General features: G+C 37.6%; 1 protein-coding gene across 1 annotated transcript; it reads right to left on the reverse strand.

Moving 5' to 3' along the window:
• Positions 1-299: 299 nt before the first annotated feature.
• On the reverse strand, positions 300-13110 carry nomo (nodal modulator). The gene is made up of 31 exons (XM_079460956.1): positions 12922-13110; positions 12291-12380; positions 11834-11879; positions 11626-11726; positions 11436-11542; positions 11284-11356; positions 9983-10135; positions 9712-9849; positions 9161-9250; positions 8898-9003; positions 8614-8764; positions 8336-8510; positions 8109-8250; positions 7897-8028; positions 7446-7582; positions 7237-7324; positions 6944-7007; positions 6691-6786; positions 6378-6575; positions 6037-6119; positions 4954-5113; positions 4192-4318; positions 3972-4085; positions 3668-3795; positions 2673-2814; positions 2506-2589; positions 2320-2430; positions 2131-2232; positions 1566-1685; positions 1351-1443; positions 300-1256 (listed from the first exon to the last, which is right to left on the reverse strand). Exons 1-31 carry the CDS (start codon positions 13057-13059, stop codon positions 1125-1127), a joined length of 3621 nt encoding a protein of 1206 aa, XP_079317082.1. The 5' UTR covers positions 13060-13110; the 3' UTR covers positions 300-1124.
• Between the last annotated feature and the right edge of the window lie 2865 nt (positions 13111-15975).

Raw genomic sequence — 15975 nt, forward strand, 5'->3', positions numbered from 1 at the left:
TTAAGGGCCACTGACCCACCGGTTTAAAGACACAGCTTCATACGTAATCAATGACATGATGCTATGGACGCCCTCCGGGTCTGCCCCTCAAAGAAATCAAAGAGGGCTTTATGGCAGATTGCTTGTGTTGTATGTAATACTACAAATAGCATAAAGTAGGCTACTGTTTGGTTAATATGGCAACTACAAATAAAACCAGAAAAAACAGGGTTCATTTGGTGAGGGGCTCGAGGGCCAACCCCTTCTGTGGACGTAAGCACCTTGTTTGTACATTTGTTTAGCAATTTATAGAATATAAACACAAAAGAGTTCCTACAACAAGTAAAATGAACAGATCTGTAGGTTCATTTCCAAAAATAACGGATAGACTTCATGCACAATGATTTTAGTAAATCCCAAAACACTTTATTCATTGTTTTATTATATGCTAACAACGTGTTATCAAATCGTTCTTTTTTAATGTCATGGAATGACAAAGTACTGAACCTATTAAACAATAAGAAAGTAAACTGGGAAATGATAAACCCAAATCATATACACTGAATTTAACATCTCAATGTTGGGAAATTACAAATTGACTCTACGAATTTAAGTAATGTAATTGTGATAAAACTAGACTGATGAACTTTAGTGGACGATTAAAAAATGTAGTTATGGCAAAAGAATCCTTGCTGTTAATAAAAAAACTGTTAATAAATAACCTATTCAACCAGGAAACTATTGGAATCATCATCAATATATGGGTTTTGAACTCGCTGTATACCAATATTTGTAGTCTCGTGAGCCCTCCTCCTCCCCCCCAAGCAACCTCTCACAAACATAAATATACACAAACACACACAGCATCTCTGAGGCACATTCACATATGCTAGGGACAGTAAATAACAGGGATACCAATCCGTGCGACTGGGACACTCTGGAAACTTAAACCACAGTGAAAGAACCGTGAAGTCAGAGTTTCAAGACAAAATGTGATAACACTCAAGATGTCCATAAAACTTTGGCGATCCCATGAAAGTTTTTTTATGATAGCACTCAAGTCAGGCAGACATGATCTGTGTTGGCGGAAACCAGAGGTTTGTGAGATCTGAATGCCGGGGTTGGTTGGCATTCACACTTGGGTCTCATGTGCGTCTCATCTTTGGCTTCTTTGATTGGCGTTTGGCTTCGTCCACAGCAATCCCATCCCCGCTTGTTTGTGCGAGTCCTCGAACACCCTGGATCTGATTCGCCAGCTGCAGAAGAATAGGGATCACCTGGAAAAGACAGAAACATCATGGGCTACACTATCCACTGTGATGTCGGTAAAAGTGGCTTTTATATATATTCTGACAGGAAACGAAAAGATACCCGCTCATGATTATACACCGCAAGTAACAGCAGCAGCGTCAGAGGAAGGGCAATGTACGATCCTTGGGCAACATCTTGATCTGGTATTTTTCTCTGTGGAAAGCAAAAACAAAACTGCTTAATCAGATCTGTTATTAAATTTATGTATGCAGTAAAATTGCTTTAATGAATAGAGCCATTAACACATTATATACTAAAATAATACAAATCTTAACCTTTGGGTTAAAAGTCAGTGTTATGTGTTTGCTGTAACCAGAGGTCGTGAAGGAGACCTGTGGAAGCTTAAAATCATACTGGGAGCGAGAGATCGATGTGTCCAGCATCAGCACGTAACTCTAGAAACATAAAAAGTACAAATTAATCGAAGAATTAAATGAAAGTTGAGACCAGTTACACACCAGCCGGATATATTGCCCGTCTGAAATAATTCCTATGAGGCATAGTTGGGATAGTTCACACAAAAATAACAATTCTGTCATCCTTTACTCACTCTCTTGTCATTTCAAACCTGTTTGACTTTCTTCCCCAGAACCCAAAAGAAGATATTTTGAAGAATGTTGTTAACTGGCCCCCATTCACTTGCATTGGTTTTGTGTCCATACGATAGAAGTGAATGGGGGCCAGAGCTGTTCAGTTACCAACTTTGTTCAAATTCAAACCATCTTCTTTTGTGATATGCACAAGAAAGAAAGTCATCGGGTAAATGATGACAGAATTTTCATTTTGGGTGAACTATCACAAGTTATCTTACAGATAAATAGAGATTAAATATGGGTGTACTTCATCATCACGTAGCAGGGGGGCAAAGTGGAAGAACAGCGACTGGCCGAGCGACACGGTCTGGAATGGATTGTCAAGGTTGTCACTCTTGTAGAGCTTTACCTTTAGTGAAAGAGGTAAACCAGCAATGACTACAAGATCTGGGCAAATACAAGAAACCACCTTTAAAATGACTATCCAAAAAGTTACCCAAAGAGTTGGAAGATGTTCAGGGGAAGTGATGACATTGCCACTCAGATCGAACTGATTGATCTGTCTGAAAGTGATGATGTTTATTCCTTCGATATCACTGTTGCCCACCTTAAACGCAAATATATAGATATGTCAAGTTGTGGCAAGACAAGGAGTAGGGTACAAGGCACATCCTGTACACACCTCGATGTTTTTGTGAGGCGGCAAGGCTCTCTCTATATGATCATTTCCTTCTCCTCTCAGTTGAATGTTGTAGTTACACCCAGGCTGACAGTAAATAAAAAGAAGAGCATTGATAAATGTTTTAACGATTCTTTGCTTGTGTAAATGGTTCTCTAGTGAAGTCCCACCAGTAAGCCTCGGAGTCTAAAGCGGCCCTCCTCATCGGTTATTGTGTCCTCACTGTACATGCTGCATTCTTCCTGCCCCACCGCTTCAACAGCGACAGTCTGTTCTGCATCGCCACCTAGCGACTGCACTGTCCCATAGCAACTAAAATACAACAAAATCATATCCACAATGAATTCAAACAAGTGCTGGCGCTCTCTGTAAGCAAGATAAAATGCAGGTTGTACACGACCCTGGATGCGCATTATAATCTAAGCAGAGTATGTTAATACATTTATTATAATTATTTCACTTCCATTTCAGACAAATGTCCGAAAAGCAAAAAGAGGAACCAGGCCAACAGCAGTTACTTTAATGAATGCAAAATATACTTTACTTTAACCAATAAGTGTCCTATTTCATTTTTACTATGTCTACATTAATATATCGTAACTATACATCATAAGCATATCCAAAAAAAACAGAAATATTGATACGTTTTTTTCTGAAATGTGTCTTTACATTACATTACTAGGTTTACATTACTAGCACTAGGTTTGTTGTTTTTACCCATCACCTTCAGATTACATTGTCTGACAGACTTGGAATGTTTATTTTTAAAAACAAAAAAGACATTTGAACAGAAAAGATGGAATAGACGACGGGAATATTTTTAAGGGATAGCTCACCCAAAAATGACAATTCTGTCAGCCTCGTGTTGTTTCAAATCAGTATAAATGTCTTGAAACCAAAAGAAGATATTTCAAATAATTAAGGAAACCAAACTGTTCTGCGGCACCATTGACTACCATGGTAGATTTGTTTCCTATCGAAGTCAAGGGTGCCCCAGAACTGTACGGTTACAAACATTCTTACCTTTTGTGTTCTGTGAAACAATAAAATGTATACAGGTTTGAAACAACTTGAGAAAACGTTGACCGGATTTACATTTTGGGGTGAATTATCCCTTTATTATAAGACCATTTTGAAATGTATATGCTGTATATAATAATATAACCTGTAAGCTGTCTTGAAGCCAGTGATGGGAATATGGAGGACCTGCCCTTCCTCTACTGTGATCATCTGTGCTGAGGGCTCAAAGCGGAATTCCTTCATCATAGGCTTGAAATAATACTGTCCAGGACTCTGAGATGGAAAAAGGAGGTTAAGATTAAGATTCATTTCCCATTAACAGTACATGCTATCATGTGTGAAATGTTTGGGGTATGAGTAAAATTGAAAATTTGTTTTGGAAGTCTAAGAGAAACAGAAATGAATGTCAATAAAACAGACAAGGCAATGCAGGGACTGGGGAGGATTACCAGGTTGTTGAAGGTGAGGAGGCCGGTGTCCTGAGTGAGCAGGTTTGAGCGGAAGCTGGCCCCACTCAGAGAGAGAAGAACCCCAGAGAGAGGGACACCGTTCTCTACCTTTATCTGAAAGACAAGTTGAAAAAAACATTTCAATTTCCAGAAATAGAAACTTTGCAGCTTGATGAAGCTTTATTCACTAAACATTATAATACAACTATTTTGTAATTACCTCAAAAGTAACACCTGCCAAGGCAAATGCCTTGAAGTCTCCTGTCTTGCCCTCCACAGGGGTCAGGACAAAGCCCTCTTTACTGGCACTAATGTCATACTGAAAGTCACTATGTAAGGGTCCAACACTGGTTTAAAAAAAGGATAAAACAGATTTTCTGTTATATTAGTATAAACACTAGATGGCATTTCAACATGACAGACAGCATTTTAGGCAACTGAATTGCTAAAAACATTACTCAAATTCATTTTAAAGGGATACTTCACCCAAAAATGAAAATTCGGTTACCATTTACTCGCCTTCGAGTTATTCCAAATCTGTATACATTTATTTGTTGTTATGAACACAGAGAAAGATATTTGGATGAACACTTACAACCAAACAGATCTTGACTCCCATAGTAGGATAAATTACTTTAAAATCTGTATTGTTCTGTTGAGCACAAAAGAAGACATTTTGCAGAATGTAGGATAGCAAACGGTTCTGGGGCACCTACGACTACCATTGTATTTTTTCCAACTATGGTAGTCAATGAGGGGGAATTCTTATAAGCATTCTTCAAAATATCTTTCTCTGTGTTCATCAGAAAAAAAATATGTGTAAAAATTTGGAACAACTCGAAGGGGAGCTAATGATGAGAGAATTTTAAGTTTTGGGTGTAGTATCAATTTAAAACACCATGCTTTTGAGTTAATACTTTTTCTGCCTCCTGTCTGTTTGATAAAATAAAGAGAAAACATATTATTTCAAAAAGTAAAACACCTGTAGGTTCCGCTCTCATCCGTAAGAACCGTAATGAGAGTTGTTGTGGCTCCACTTTCCTTAATGGAGATTTCTACACCCTCCAGCGTAGGAGACACCTGTCCCTTGAGGAAAAGCCCTGCCCGGCCTGCAATCTCCACCATCTGACCTGGACAGTTTTCTGCCACAAAAAACACCACACAAATGTAAGAAGTAACTGTGGTGAGCAGGGCGGGACGAGAGCCGTGAGGGAAAGGTGCGAGACCGGTGCTGACACTCATTGTAAGTCACGTGACCAGCCTCGCGCCTTTCCCTCACGGCTATCGTCCCGTGCTGCTCACCACAGAAACCTTAGACTTCTTTCACACTAATTTACAGAAAAAAAACATGGTTTTCTGGTATTGTATACGTTTTTTAATGTAATATATCTGATCGTTATTTGCGGATTTAAAGGTGCAGTAAGCGATTTCTGAGAAACACTGTTGATCTTGGAAATCAATATCCTAACAAACACACAACCACAAAAACGCCCTTGTCCTTTTTGTTGCGCCCTATAAACAGAAATGCTTGTTGCTGATTGGCCATGTGAGTTTTATGTTGTGTGGATCAGTCCGATTTATCTAGCTGGACTGTATGCTAACAAAATACACACACATCTATCAATTAATCACACAATTGTTTGCCCTCCGCGTTTCTCTGAAGTCTGAACATGTGTTACTTAGGTCTAGAGTTCCTCTAGGGAAGCTCTCACAACACGTCTACTGCCCAGGACAAGATGTCTATTCATTTGTGACCTCTCGTGAGACGTCTCGTTCAGTTCCCATAGAGAACCACAGTCATAATCGCAACCCAAGTTCTTTTTCAGTCGACTCATACGACATCTCACAACAGGACACACACAATTTGTTCCAGTCTGTATTCAGGTCACCTAAAAGCTCATGACCTAAAGATCCCTTCTACAACTCAACGGCGGGATTGTCTAGGAAAATCGAATCTACAGGCTCTTACAAAAATGTGGTCAAGGGCAGTTGACTGCATACATTAGCATCGGAAAACAGAAATGCTAATAAACAAGGGTTTGGAAAATTAATTTTAGAAACAAACCTCCAGTTATTGTGGCTTCTACTTCAGGAGGGTAAAACAGAAACTCCTTGGATGAGGGTGTAACGGTGATCTTCTCCCCAGCCCTGAAACCAGCAAATACAAAATCAGGACTATGCAAGAAATGACTAGTAAAAGATGTAATGTTGTGCAATGTTGCATTTACTCATAATATTTTAACCATTACCAATGCTGACTAACTGTGAAAGATTGAATAATCGTGAAATAATTGCAATTATAATTTTCTGAACATTTTGTTTAAAATCTAAACTAATATGCAGTATCACTACATTTTTTTTAACAGGAAAAAGATAAGACTGGCAGGCTTTCTCCAAACATCTTACCGTGCCCAGTAGGAGAACTCATAATGAAATGGCTTTTGAAGTTCCGCTGGTTTCTCTTGCACAGGTGGGTTCTGCTCATCTCCTCTTTCTTGCTTCTTCATACGGGCAGCTATTTCCAGAAGTTGCTGCTCTCGTCTCTGCTCCTCAACTGAGAGAAGGGGTCCCAGAACCAAAGCGGGCTCACTTTCAATGGAAGATCTGCCAAAACAAAATGAGGACCCAGATACAGTTATGACTAAGTGCAACGTTATCTTGTCCAGACAACGGTTAGGTTGGTTAGGTGTGTCACAGCCTTTAAAACAGTTTCACTCACTTAATAGTGACTGTGACATCCAGCATCTTATCGGTTATGATGACTCCAGTCATGTGGTGTCTGACAGCAGTAAGGGTTAAAATGCTCGGGGCAGACCTAAAAACAGGTAGAAAACATCACATTTGATACAAACTTATAAAGAAATGTGTTACACAACAACCTATTTAGATTTCAAAATACACTGCAAAAACAGTTCAATGAGCAGCTTCGTATCTGAATTCTAAGAAAACGTTTGAGACTTCTGGGCACGTACGTGTTGTAGGTGTAGTAGTCCTGCTCAAACTGGTGACAGGAACGTGGAGTCACTTTGTAAACACCTACGAAAAAATAGAAACAAGCCTTCAGAAGCTTAAAGAAGAAAAGTCTCACAGAAATGAAAATTCTAATTATATGGGAACTAATTTCCTTAGCTCAACACAAAAGACGTGGAAGCCAACATGTTCCACTGGAGTCTATTGGATTACTTTAACATGAATAAATGAGAATTTTCCATTTTGGGTGAAATATTTCTTTAAGCTAACCTACAAAAATGAAATAAAGACTCACCTGGTTTTGACAGACAGAAGCGATTGACACCTTTAGACAGGTTGTAAATGCCAACATTCTCTGGTGTACTTCCATCTTGGAAAAACTCCTAAATGTATTGAAAATCATTAAAGGCATTCATTACAGACCAGTAATTGCATGATTTTCAGTAAGTTTGGTCATTGTTGACATGGTATTGGGTCAATTGTCAATGTGTTTTTAGGCCCTACCAAAGTGATGGCATGGGACAGCGTGCAGCGGAGCAAGTATCCGGTCTGTCTGAACTCCACGCCCTGAACATCTGAGTCCAGTACGTCGATCTCTACTGACTTGTGCTTCCAGCACCATTCCTCCTGGGTGATTGCCACTGTCATAATAAACAAACAAAATTAACCTTCTATAAAATCAACAGCTTTATATGGGAATCGGTCAATACATTTCTTACAATCGGTCGCAATTTTCTCTCATTGTGTCTCATTTACTATAACTGCATTTGTGTTATATCGACCTCTTATCAGGCAAAAAGTGCTTTTTTAATATCTGTATCGGCCATTAAAAAACCCATGGCGGTTGACCACATACTGCCTGTGTACACCATTCAATTTTATCCATTACAAACTAAATCTGCCAAAAGCTAATTTTGATTTTGATTCTGTCAACAACAGAGCTTTTCTCACTCACCTTTGTACTTGCCGGGTAACACATTGTTAAAAGTGAAGCTGAGGGATTCACTGCTGCCAGAAAGCTGGAGGTTCTGCCTTTCTCCCTGTCTGCTCAACGGCTGAAGGGTGACGGTCAGATCTCCACATGCCACTGAAAGATAATTCCTCCATTCGGTCAAAAAGAGAACGCACTGCATCCCAACAAAGCTAAGTGCTACAAAATGAGCTCACCGAGACATGACACAGAGCCAGAGACAGATGCTATGAACTGGGTGAAAAGAAGGTCAGTGATAGGATGGTCCACCAGCGAGATGTCGAGAGAGTATGGCTGCAAAGCAAGTCCGGCCTTCACTTCGGCTTCAGGCAGAGAAACCTGTAGCGCAGTACACAACACATTCAATAAAGTATGGCTACAGTACCTTTAAAGTCATGTGACTTTAAAAAAAGAAAAGCACTACCTGAACACTGTAGTCATCTGGTTTTACTTGAAAGCAGAACGCTCCCTGACTGTCGCTTTCGCTAGTGCGGAAAACTTGATCTTGTCTCTGTGACGAGAGCGTAACTTTGTAGCGACCAAGCTGTTTAACACCCTCAGGAAGACGGCTGACTAAGATCTGACCGCACACACTAAATCTGAGAAAGACAAACCGTAACCGTAAAGTGATTTTACACTTCACTTAAAGGTGGCTTCTTTTTACCTCGACCACAGTTTTACAGACGGTTCACATATCCTTACCCTGTAGCGATGATGTCTGGCAGCTGAGGGGTGCTGGGAGCAATCTTCACAGTTATTGGCGCAAAGAACATCAGTTCCTTTTGTGTGTTGATGGTGTAAGTGCCTGTAGTCATATTTTCCAGTCGGAATGAACCATCTTCTTTAGTTTCAGCTGTGAAGGACATCGTATAGGAGAGAAAAAAGGCAAATCAATATGTCATTAAGTAGTATTATACTAAATAACGTTAGTATTATAGCAGTATAAAGAAGTACTTCATGACATTTAAATATATCATCCCAGTTACCTTTAATTTGGTTGTTAAGCATAACAACAGCGTCTGCAACCCCTTCTCCATTGGGACTATTCAGAACTCTGCCCATCACAGAAAATCCCATGACCCGGAACACAGGCTGAAAGAAACGCATTACAGGTGTAAGAATTAGTATTGAACCAGCGTTCCATATGTCAAGATTTTCTCTTATCTGCTTATTTTAGCATAACATAAAAAAAAATCCTCATTCTACATGATCTGAACTGCATTTAACAGGAAACATTTTGGACGCTCACCTCCAACATCAAACTGTCATGCTGTATTTCGAAGTCCATGCGTGAAGGGGCGACATCAAAAGTGATCCTCTCACCTCTGTAATATGGGACCTATAATTCAAGATCATAAGCCGAGCTATAAAACTAAAACTTAAATATGTGTATTTACAGTAGATAGTATATATAACATAAATGTAGGAAAAATGAAAACAAAAATTTAGGTGTCGATGTATCTCAATTGGTAAAGAATTGTTTAAAGGGGATAGTTCACCCAAATACAGTTCCAAAACTGTATACATTTCTTTGTTTGGTTTCAACACAGATAAAGATATTTGGGAACTAAAATGTCTGAGGCATCATTGACTACAATAGTAGGAAACATTTTTGTACAAGTTTAAGTAAACAAAACCCTTGACGACCATTTTACATGACGCAATTTTCATTTTTGGGTGAACTATCCCTTTAACAGGGCAGAGGTCATTTCAATTCCCAGGGAACCCATATACTTAAAATAAAATGTATACCTTGCACTGTAAGTCACTGTCAACCAAATGCATGAATGAAAAACTTACCACAATATATTCACCACTTGGAAGGCAGGGAAAAGAGAAAGTGCCATCCTCACCCGACTGGGCACTGCACAAATACATAAGGGAGGGGTTGCCAGCTAAAGCCCCATCTACAGGGGCCACACTGCAGCCATTAATATCCTAAATACAAATGATTTTAATTATAATAATGGTACGGATTACAAAGAGACGATGACATTAAAAAATGACATCCACTGAAAATCCTAAAAGAAAAATTGTGAATTTGAACAATTAATGCAATGAAATTCTTTACCTCCTGTGTTACACTGGTAGAGTAGAGGAGGAAATTGACTCCTCTCATGGGTTCACCATCGCTCTGAACCTCGCCAGAAACATCATAGCCTTTTACAATCAAAGGGGCTGAAGCACGGGCATTTTCGTTCGACACAACTACAGTGGTGGAGCTCTGTGCAGACACAGAGTCGACATCAAGTTCACAAACTCAAAAATTATAGCAAGTTAAACTTCTAAGGCTAAGAAATTGTGCACTTTTTGTCATGTTACAACATGTTGATATGAAAAACCAACAAAAAATGTATACATTTTAAATTTTAGAATAATAACAAAATATAAACAGAATAAATAACAGAAATTGCATTGTGACTAAATAAATCTTTTTGAAAAGTTTTAGTAAATTATTTTGTTTAGTAATGTAAAAAATGTTACATGTTGGCATTATTTGTATTGCATAACATGTTTGAAAGGTGAAAATCGTGCACAACATTACAGTCAAGTGACCTTGGATTTTTTTATATTAGTTTGTATTATGAATACCAAGAAATTGGTATTCAAGATCAATAAGAAATTGCCAACATTTATTTATTATTTTTGGACATGAATAAATAACGAATGACAAATATGTATATGGAGTAACGTTTAATTTTTTGTTTGCTGCGTCCAATATAGTTCTTTAATTCGTGAACTTTTCTTTCTTTTCTTTTAAATTGTTCATAAAAACAAAGGATAGTTCACCCCAAAATAAAAATACTGTCATAATTTACTCCCCTTCGAGTTCTAAATCTGTTTACATTTCTTTGTTCTGATGAACACAAAGAAAGATATTTGGAAGAATTCAACTAAACAGTTGTTGGACCCACTTGACTACCATGGTTGGAAAAGTTATTTTATAATTTTTTTGTTCTGTTGAACACAAAACATTATATTTTGCGAACAGTTCTGGGGCATCTTTGACTACCATTGTAATTTTTCCTACTTTGATAGGCAATTGGGTCCAACAACTGTTTGGTTACAACGATTTGTCGAAATATATTTCTCTGTGTTCAACCAAACAAAGAAATGTATACAGGTTTGGAACAACTAGAGGGTGAGTAATTCATGACAGAATTTTCTTTTTTGCAAGAACTATACCTTTCTACAAATAAAGAAATGTTGTTAATATGTAATCAAATTATAACACGTTTTTTGATGATTTCACAAATCATATATGTGCACACTCCTCTACACAGTAAGTTAAATGTACATAAAAAAGAGGCTTTCAAAAATAAAGTACTGCTAACCAGTTTTCATTCATTCAGAACTGTTTTGCCAACAAACCTGTTCCAAGGTCCATGTAGCATGAGAAGCTGTAATGTCATAACTTCCTGGAAGCACTTTGAGGAAAGTATACCTGTAAAAAAACCAAGACCAGTCAACCAAAAAAAAAACATGATCACACCTTATGAAATAATAAGTTAATATCTACTCACTGGCCTGACGCTTGTGTGAGGACTGCCTGAAGTACATCATTTTCTCCTGCTTTTCTTAAACTAACTTCAACCCCTTCAGGTCCCAACAAATGGCCCTTACTCAAAACCTGAATTAAAAGGTAAAGAGAACCGTTTTTACCATATGCTGACGTACAAACTCAAATTTATCAAATTGTGGATTTTGACTTACAGTTCCAAACACTGAAAAGCCCGTAAACAAGAAATTGATGTCTTGTTCTTTAGTGCAGATGTCATTAATTCCATCAACATGTAGGTCAACCGCTGTTGGTTCTGCGTATGTATAACAAACAACAAGGTGAAAAAAAATACACCAAACATGAAGAGTACTTTCCAGGATAATTTCAAGACAAAACCACCACTCTTAAATAATTTCTTACCAAAGCTCCATCCTGAAGGCGGTTCAATCTTTATAACAAAATCCCCCTGTAAAAAAACAGCAGACCCTATTAACAAACACAGATATACTAAAAAAGTGGGCTAAACATTACTGAACAGAATCATGATGCGATTAAAAACAATTCCCTCAAATGTCCTGTAAAGGTTTTTTTATTGTTATTATTAACTGCGGCTATCGCATCCGCCAGAAACGACAAAAGTTTCACAATTCAGCCGAAGATTATTACATGTTATTTGTTCAAACAATAATTTGTCTTTATAATAACACACATACTATTTGTCCAACAGTTTAAATGCTTTTTTTATACAAAAAAAGGATATGTATCTTAGGGGTCCCTCACAAAAGGTCCATCATTATTGGGGGTCCTTGGAATGGAAAAGTTTGAAAACCCCGTTCTACGAGACAATTTTCCTAGACAGACTTTTGAGATACAGTACCTTGTCATAGAGTGGGATCATGAAGTAACCATTGATAGGTGCACAGTCAGTCTGGTATTTCAACGAGCCCTGCTTAGTGTACAACTTTATCTGCAATACATAGAAAAATGTTAGTCCCCCAAATCACGTACATACATTTAAATTTATTTAATGCAATACTTTTTTTGTATTTTGTTAATACTCTATGGTTTCTTCAACTGTGAGGGAATCCTCATTAAATCATGTAATGCGTAGTAGTAACGTTATGTTAATCGGCCTTATAAATGAAAATAAGCTCTTCCTGGTACTATGAACTAATGGGCTTTATTGTCTAACTTATACGCTGTGTGTTCATGTATTTAAGTGACTGCTCGGAGTGGGGCGAAGATAATTAGTCGAGACAGATCCGTGGTAACGACATTAAACATGCTTAAGTTAATGGTGGGTTATGCTGACACTGCTTGACAGTAGCGTTAGCTGTCATGCCCCCGGCTACATTCACGACAGATGGATCGACTGACTATGCGATCTACATACCATAAACAAACGTGTTAATAAAAGCAGATGGTGTATATATCAGTGAAACAGTGCTGCTCAGCCGTGATCTAGTTAGCTAGCTAGTCGTTTTCAACCAGCGATGTCATGTTCTTACCTCAATAAGTGAGTAATTAATTTCCACATCGGACTTGACGAAACCCCCACATCCAACCAAAATATCATCGGCACAATTTATAAATATTACATGCCAGAAAGTAAGACAACAAATGGCTAGCTCCCCGATTCCTCCCATCGTGCAGCACTAGGGTAAGGGTAGTAGTGTAAACTGACATACAGTGCGCATGACTGAGACAAGCTCAGCCAATCATTTTAATGAAAAGTGTTGTAGCGCAATCCTATTGGTCTGTCCGACCGGTGTCTATATTCATTGTTTCAATTGGCTGTTGCGGGAGAGGAAGTCAAAAAACCAGATAACCTAGTTTTTCTTGTGTAAAAGTAAGATTTAGTTTGTTGTCCGTCTGAAAAGCAATCGTACATATATGATTTTTTTTACATGTGTGGATACATGCAATTATGTCTGCATTGTGTGTGCAAACAAAGCTTTTGCTTTTATGGATGCAGAATATTTTATGTCATTCCACAGCTCTAGATTTCATCCATCGTCTTTTTCTGCAGTCTGTACTGTTTTAGACAAGAAACTAATGTGAATTATTTGACCAATGACACCAGCAAAGGGGCGGGGTTTGTGCTAATGAAGGCTCTAAAAGAGGTGTCGATTCCTTTAATGGAATCTATTACGACCTTTGGAAACGATTCTCAAAGCCTTGGAATCGAGTATTCGATTCTTTTTTAATCGATTCCCAGCCCTATTTATTATTATAATGAATATTTCAATACTTGTTTACAAAATTAAGAAAATGTCACTGTGAGCATGGGTAATTGACACTTTATGTGGTTGGGTTTGCATAATTGTTTATTTGTTTATTTTTCCTGCATATTGTATAAAATTGTCATGTTTATTTGCTTTAATTAGAAAAAGGCGAGTCCTTTGGGCAAGAGATATTTAACATGTAATATAAAAAGCTTCGTAAGGTCTGCCTGTAATGTGGGTGGGTTTAATTCATTTCAATCATGTTTTTTGTTTTTCTGTTTTATTTGAATGTGTTTTATTTGAATCATTTTCTTTTCTGTTTATTTTGTATTCATATAGATTTCGAAATATCACTGGGGTATATTCCAGAAAGCAGGTTAACTTAAAACCCTGAACTAAACCCTGACCTCAGGGTTGGTTAACCCAAACCTTGCTTGTATGTCGGTTCCAGAACACATTTGAAGGATAAGTTTAGTTAACATCCCACAAGTTACTCAGAGGTAACGTGCTCTGCCAATAGATAACAGATTTCACGGAAAAGGCTAAGAAGCTTAAAGTTTTTGACTGTGAAACAACACATTTTTTTTGGTTTGACTTTGTCTTTCCAAATGTTAAAAGAGATTGAAAACGCTAGTTGTAATTTGGAGAAAGGCCTTCCAATACTAAACTGTATGAGGAGGCTGTGGATCAGAAAGACATTTTTGAAGGAATACAGTCATTATGAAAAACCCTTAGTTTAATCTGTGATCAGTATGCCATAGGTGATCCCATTGGGGGTCACCCAATAAAGCCTTGGAAATCTGCCTGTCTTGGAATCGAATTTGTAACCTTTGAGTTCTGGCTCTCTGACCATTTGGCCACAAATATCCTTGACCCAATGCATCAAATATTGCCTAATAAGTGACAAGAGTAATGATATGAAATTGCTTAATAAATTGTTCTGCAGCTAAAATACTTCACTATTAACATCCTTTAACTGTTGGAAAATGTAAGGTGTACATATACATCCAGTGATATTTGGAGACCTAATTCAAAGTATATACAGTATTCAATGTAAATACATAAAGACTTGAATTGTTTAATAATAACAAATAACGCAAATTTACTTAAATATTATTTCATTTTAAAAGTTAAATAATACAGTTAAAAATACAATTAGTTGTGAATGCTAAATTGCGATAGATGAGATTGGAAATGTAATTGTAATATTGCTGTAAGATTATAATATATTATATGTAATATATGCTTCCATGCCCACTTGATGCTCATCAAAAGTGCACAAATGCGCAGACAATCCCTGAAGCTTTGTAACGTTTCCTTGAACTAACCCTGGACATAACCTGCTCCGGAGCATTATCAGATATCAGATTATCATTTATTTACATTTAGGCATTTGGCAGATGCTTTTATCCAAAGCGACGTACATTGCATTCTACTATACATTTTACATAGGTGTCTGCAATCCCCTGGGATGGAACCCACAACGAAATACTCTTACCACTGAGCTACAGGAAAGCTACCTACCCTAAATGACATAAATGAAAGAGTACTTTTAAATCAATTGTTCCCCCCCAAATTTTTGTATTAGATTGGTAACGACTTTGCTGTTCATGCCCTAGGTAACAGTAGCTCTGTGTTTCATTCCAAAGGGCTCATCCCTGCCCTGAGCGCTTCAAAGGGTTTACCTTCTGGAGTGAGGACGTTGAAGGGTGTAGGGGACCAAACAACTGTTTCTTGAAGTTCCCTTCTGTGTCATCACGCCATGCCCACAAGAAGGCGCTGTTGTAACACAAAGAAACTGCACAAACATCATGGGGGCCGAAGTGTCCATCAGTTGTAGCCTTCAAAACCTTCATTTCGAAGGGCTCTATGAAGTGGCCAGTTATGAGCACTTCGGATTAGTACGATGTTCATATAAAAAGATGTAGACAGTTCTTCTTCTCTGATGGCTGATTCTCTACTCAAAGTATAGGAACAAATAGTTCCTACATAACTCATCCCCTTTCACAAAAAATGTGTACTATTAGTATACATAAAAACAGTATACAAAGTAAAAATAGTAAAGTCTACTTTTATATATGTAGGGTAGAAATCAATGTATATGATAGAAATAGTTCACCATAATGGAAGAGACAGGATATTATTTAAATAGAAAAACCTGACAAATTTGTTGAGACATTCAGAATATGTATTATTCTTGTCAAATTGGACCCTATTATATTGGTATGAATAAATACAATATAGTTTATGTTTAACTAGAATACATTAAACTTAACTGGAAAAGAAACAGATAGATCACTTATGGGTTTCCTATTAATAACTCTTGCAATGCAGTTT

Source organism: Barbatula barbatula, assembly GCF_947034865.1.
Source record: "Barbatula barbatula genome assembly, chromosome: 7".
NCBI lineage: Eukaryota > Metazoa > Chordata > Actinopteri > Cypriniformes > Nemacheilidae > Barbatula > Barbatula barbatula.

Bases quoted from the DNA above. Each gene is read 5' to 3' on its own strand.
- nomo (XM_079460956.1), bottom strand. From the start codon at position 13,059: ATGGGAGGAATCGGGGAGCTAGCCATTTGTTGTCTTACTTTCTGGCAT. The intron at 11,727-11,833 runs GTAAGAAATTAT...ATACATACGCAG, and splicing joins GCCTTCAGGATGGAGCTTTG to AACCAACAGCGGTTGACCTA. The intron at 8,511-8,613 runs GTAAGGATATGT...TGTCTTTCTCAG, and splicing joins CCAGACATCATCGCTACAGG to ATTTAGTGTGTGCGGTCAGA.